Source organism: Eulemur rufifrons, chromosome 2, assembly GCF_041146395.1.
Source record: "Eulemur rufifrons isolate Redbay chromosome 2, OSU_ERuf_1, whole genome shotgun sequence".
Classification (NCBI taxonomy): domain Eukaryota; kingdom Metazoa; phylum Chordata; class Mammalia; order Primates; family Lemuridae; genus Eulemur; species Eulemur rufifrons.
In genome coordinates this window covers 57,010,034-57,016,033 of record NC_090984.1, presented here as the reverse complement: position 1 = coordinate 57,016,033, position 6,000 = coordinate 57,010,034, and the positions used below count along the sequence as shown (strand labels likewise).

Here is a 6,000-nt window from a genome sequence, read left to right as displayed (position 1 = left end):
TTACTTATCACGGCCCCACCCGCCCCATCTCTGGTGCCTTGAGGCGTACCCCTGCAGATTCCCGAACAGCCCCGCCGTCCCTCCGCGTCCCCAGCTTTCCCGGTGCCCGGTTCCGGCCCCACCTGCGGGGACCCCGGCCGCTCCGCCCCGCCCCGCCGCAGCCGGCTTCCACCGCGGCCCAGCACCCCGCGCCTCGCTGCCACCGGGCGCCGTTCGCTCACTGCTCCTCTGTGCGGCCCGTTTCCGGTGGCGCCAGGGCGTCTCCGCGGCGGCCCGGCTCCGGCGCGCTCAGCACCGCCGGCGGCGGCCAGATGCAAGCGGAGCGAGGAGCTCGGGGCGGCCGCGGGCGGCGGCCCGGCCGCGAACGGCCCGGCGGAGATCGCCACAGCGAGCGGGCGGGAGCCGCAGCGGCAGTGGCGAGAGGCGGCGGCGGCGGGGACGGAGGCGGCCGCAGGGGTCGCGGCAGGGGCTTCCGCGGCGGCCGAGGAGGAGGCGCCCCGAGAGGCGGCCGCCGGGACCGCGGAGGCCGGGGAGGTCGGGGCGCCGGGCCCAGCGCGCCGGTAAGAAGCGACGGGTGGTAGGGTCGAGGCCCCATGAAACCGGGGCAGGTGGGGACGGGACCGTGAGTCAAGAACCGCGAGCCAAGACTCGCGAGCGAGCGTGCGGGGCGCGCGCGAGAAGGGCTGCGGCGGCGCCTGCGCGGGACGGGCGGAAGGCGGCGGGGGCGCGCGCCCGGGTGTGCACGTGGCGCCTCTCGCTGCCTCCCAGCTGGGTTGGAGCGAGTTGGTCGGGGTGGTGGGCTTCCCCTGCCTGCCTCGAGGGCCCGTAATGGTTAAGAACACAGAGGCCGAGGCTGTGTGTCAGGGCTGCAAGTCTCAGGCGCTTGGTACGGTGCCTGTGTGATTAAGCATTGCGGGAGGGAGGCGCGGCCCGGGCAGCCTTGCACTAGAGCGCTCATTCCTGTTATTAGGAGGGAAGGGTTTTTTTTTTGGTCGGTTTTGTTCGCTGCCTGTGTAATGCCTGGCATACAGTAGGCGCATAATGAAAATGTTTGTCGAATGAAAGAATTTCCCCTACGGACTGGACTCTAGTATTTGGGGGTGGGGCCAGGTGCATAGTTATCTTTTTAACAGCGTAGTTCTCTTATTATACATGTATGTGTAGAAATCAGGGGTTACTGGACTTCGTTTTGAATTTTCAACCCTAAATGAGCAATTAGCTTCTGAGTTCTAATAGCAATATCATCGGTCTTACACATTCATGGAAGGAAATTTCTCAGAGATTGGAGCAAGGGATTATATATATGTGGGCAAACTCTTATGCTACTTATATTTCACCTAAAGGAGTTTGATTACTGCCTTTTTTATGAGCCATTCTGTTATTTTAACAGTTTTAGTACAAGACAGTCTTTATATTCTGAATTCTTATATAGATTAAAAGATTGTTTTTTTAAATGAAGAATTTCTTATTACTGAAATATTTGCAATATCTTAAGGGCATAGTAGGTAAGCTATTTCTAAAGATGGTAGTTGTATCCGATAATACAGAGTTGGAAAAAATCCTATAAAACTTTAAGTGTAACAAACTTAACCTTATTAGAATTAAGGTAGGTAACAAGCAAAACTTGAGTGAGGTATAGAGACATTTTTAGGGTCAGCTTACCTGTGAGTTTGAGGAAGGAAATGACAGAAACTAAGACCAACTTAGTGCCTGCTGTATATCACATTTTGTCCTTATATTAAGCAACTCATGTATGTATCTTATATATTTATATATATATATACACACACACACATAAGCTTTATTTTTATAGGTTAACTGACTTGCCTAAGCTCTTGTCAGAGCTGGGATTTATACCAAGCTGCCCTTGAATCAACTATATTTTATCTCTTATGTTTTTCTGACCCAGTCACCACTTTACTGAGGATAAAGTAGCCAATCCTTGGCTGCAGGGATCATGCTTTAATTGTAATTGCAGTAATGGTAACTTTGACACTAACTATGGTGTCTGGCACAGAGGTTTTTTTTTTTTTTTTTTTAAGGCACAGAGGTCTTTACTAATGAGTGTCTAACTTGTTGAGTGAGTGAAGGTGCTTCTGTCGTCTTTATCTCTGTTGAAATAAATTAAGTAAAATGATATGTCATTTAAAGAAAGAATAACACAAGACTTTTTAAAAAATTTTGGGCCAGGCGCGGTGGCTCACGCCTGTAATCCTAGCACTCTGGGAGGCTGAGGCGGGAGGATTGCTCAAGCTCAGGAGTTCGAGACCAGCCTGAGCAAGAGCGAGACCCCCATCTCTACTAAAATTAGAAAGAAATCAGCTGGACAACTAAAAATATATAGGAAAAATTAGCCAGGTATGGTGGAGCATGCCTGTAGTCCCAGCTACTCAGGAGGCTGAGGCAGAAAGATCACTTGAGCCCAGGAGTTTGAGGTTGCTGTGAGCTAGTCTGACACCATGGCACTCTAGCTCAGGCAACAGAGTGAGACTCTGTCTCAAAAAAAAAAAAAAAAGAAAAAGAAAAATTGAGCTAATATTGTAATACATTCTATTAAAATTTTAGGCTTTTATCCCTTGTTGGGATGGTCTTAAAAATTCCATCTTTTATTTTTTTATTTTATTCATTTATTTATTTATTTTTCTTTTTGTTTTTTAAAGACCTGGTCACAGAAAAAAATTCCATCTTATACTGTATTTTAGGACTTTCTCACTTTACAGTTCAGTGAATAAATGTGTGGGTGTATGTAAATGCTTGGCACAGTGCCATAGCATAAATGACAGCTGCAGCCATTTGGTTTTTCCACCAAAGCTGGAGGAAGTGATGCTGGGCAGGTTATTCTTTCATTTTGGTTTGGATTGGTGACTTCTGATGTTCCTTCTACTTCCCACATTCTGAAGTACTGTTCACACTCAATCTTGCTAAGCATCCCATTCTTGGTGTCTAAAGATTAAATGGAACAAGATGGATTGACCTTCCTGAGGCTTCCTTGTTCTCATATCCCACAAGGGCATACTTAAGCACGTCCAGGTTCTAACCAATTTGCTTCAGGCTTTCTGAAAAAATGGAAAATGTTGTCTATAGCCTGTCATTTGAGTTTGAGCCTTAACAGGCTCTCAAGCTCTAGCTGGCTGACATGATGCAGGTGACTCCTTTCAGAAACAATGAAAGAACAAATGCCTTAGAAACCTGCCAGTAACTTTGATTTGACATCCATTTCTTCTTCCAGGTCCACACTGAACTTGAACACAAAGTTAGAGATATACCTTTTACTGAATGAAATGAAAATTTCCAAGGCATCTAGTATTAATTACTACTCAGGCAAGGGATTTGTATTATTGTTTACAAAGCAAAAGTTTGGCCAGAAAAAAATGGTTTTCCCTAGTGCAGCTATAAACAGCTGTCTTATCTTTTATTGGATATAGTTTTAAAATGAATATGAGAGGCCAAAGCAGGAGGATCACTTCAGGTCAGGAGTTTGAAGCCAGCCTGAGCAAGAATGAGACCCTGTCTTTACAAAAAAGAAAAAAAAAAAAAAAGGAAAAATTAGCCTGGTATGGTGGTGCATGCCTGTACTCAGGAGGCTGAGGCAGGAGAATCACTTGAGCCCAGGAATTTGAAAAAAAAGCCTTGTAATCTTAAGGCTTGGGTACAATTTTTTTCTTTTAGATTGAATTAAAATTACATTGGTTAATGTATAGTTTATTTTGATTTGCAATATTAAACATAAAGGTAAAATTTTATTGTAAATGCATCTCATTTTCCCTAATAAATTTAGGTATGCATGGATGCCTGCATGAGACAGGATTCAGTGTTGATTCTCTTCCCAATTTTTGGCTTTATAGATGTAAGCACTGAGAAACATTGTTCCCATAAATAGGTAGATGGGAATGCTGGAGTTTTGCCATATAACTGTCACTTGATTCTTTAAATACCTCTAATTATATGCTAAAATCATTATTACTAATATAAAGATATTTTAATGATCTGTCAGCTGACAACTGTATTAGGTTCTTCAGGTTTGTTGTAGAAATCAAAGAATTGGAAACAATCTGCTTTGCAAAAAGACTTGTTACATGATCTTTAGAGTTATACTTTCTTGATGTCTATATCTGTATTTAAAATTGTCCCTTTGCTTGAGGCTCGGGGAATTCACCACAAACTGAGAATGGTTGAGAAGAAGTTGCCTTGTCTTCAGGTATGAATACGTTCTAAGGTAGACTGCTTTTAGGAAAGATTGGATGTTGAGAATATGGAATTTGATTCCCTTAAAAACATTGTGCTCATATACCCCTTGGAAAATCTTCCTGCACCCCCAGGTGTGTGGACACTCCATTTTGAGGACAGCTGGCTAAGATCGTATTACTTACTATTGTTTTTCTTAGTTTATTGCCTGTATTTACCCAGGGGTTTTTGTTTTTCGTTTTTTTGGCCATGCATCATTTGCAGAATGTGATTTCCAGTTTTTACCATTTTTAATAGTGTTACTATCTTTGTTTTAGACTGTTGCTGTGGTGGGAAAGGGCTAGCTCAGAATTCCATACCACTGGCCTGTGTTTCCTGGGGGACTAGGTACTCAGTCACTGCTGCTTTTTTCATTTTTTTCCGGAAAAAACTGTGATTACTTTTCACAGCATTGTGCAAGTGACCTCTAGACAGGCTGTGTAGGTCATTTGGTCCTAACCATACCACAACCCCTGGCAACCGATCACTGTACCAATAAATACTGATGTGAAACTTTACTCGGGGCCTCACAGGTCATGGGAATGCTGGAGGTCTCCCGATCCCCCAACTTTTATAAAATCTATACTTTATAAAACTGTACTTTCGTCTCTGTGTATTCTTTTATTTTTCTATTCTATTATTTTCCTTATCTCTTGTGACGTCCCCTACCAAAGGGACCCAATTTTTTGCTGGGAGCGTAGCTAACTCCCCACAGGATACTCTTCTGTTTTCTTGGTAGGAGTTGATAAATCCATAGACAAGGCAATTTGACATAAAAATGTAGCCTGTGGCCCAGCAATTCTGTATCTGGCAATTTGTTTCACAGATATGTTTGAACAAATTAGCAAAAAAATAAGCAGAGGATTGTTCATTGCAGCATTATTTAGTATAAGGAAACAACTTCCTAAATCTCTTTTAAGAAGGACTGGTTAAGTAATTTATGGTTATGCCTATGCAGAAGAATACCATACAGCTGTTCATGAATGGGGCAGATAGGGAAAAACATTCAATATAGAGGGAAAAAGTTACTTTGTGAAAGGTAGTACGGTATTATCCATTTTCATACATGTGCTTAGAGCATTTCTGGAAGGCTATAGAGCATACATAGATAGTAGCTACCTTTGTGGAATAAGACTAGGAGGTAAGGAGGATGAGGAAACTTTTCTTTTTTCCTTAATATCTTTCTGAACTATTTGAATTTGAATTTTTATTTGTTGCCATGAGCATGTATTACTTTTATGAGTAAGAAATAAGTTAAGGGCCGGGCGCGGTGGCTCACGCCTGTAATCCTAGCACTCTGGGAGGCCGAGGCAGGTGGATCGCCCAAGGTCAGGAGTTCGAGACCAGCCTGAGCAAGAGCGAGACCTCGTCTCTACTAAAAATAGAAAGAAATTATCTGGCCAACTAAAATATATATAGAAAAAAATTAGCCAGGCATGGTGGCGCATGCCTGTAGTCCCAGCTACTCGGGAGGCTGAGGCAGTAGGATCGATTAAGCCCGGGAGTTTGAGGTTGCTGTGAGCTAGGCTGACGCCACGGCACTCACTCTAGCCCAGGCAACAAAGCAAGACTCTGTCTCAAAAAAAAAAAAAAAAAAAAAAAGTAATAAGTTAAACAATAAAAAGTGAATTAACTAAAACCGGCTGCTTCTTCAGAGTGGGTGCTAAAGGAACTCCTCACATTAAAATAATTATCAGTACCTACCTGGGAAGGAGGAAGGTAGTGTTAAATGTAGTTTTGCAGGTGAAGAAATAGTATTAGGGTGGATTTTGGCCT

General features: G+C 43.7%; 1 protein-coding gene across 1 annotated transcript in view; it reads left to right on the top strand.

The window, feature by feature from the left end:
• The first annotated feature begins 311 nt into the window (after positions 1–311).
• Positions 312–6,000, top strand: part of AVEN (apoptosis and caspase activation inhibitor) — a 148,209-nt gene continuing 142,520 nt past the window's right edge. The window contains exon 1 of the mRNA XM_069462108.1: positions 312–560. Within this exon, the coding sequence (XP_069318209.1) occupies positions 312–560 (249 nt within the window). The remainder of the gene's footprint in view (positions 561–6,000) is intronic.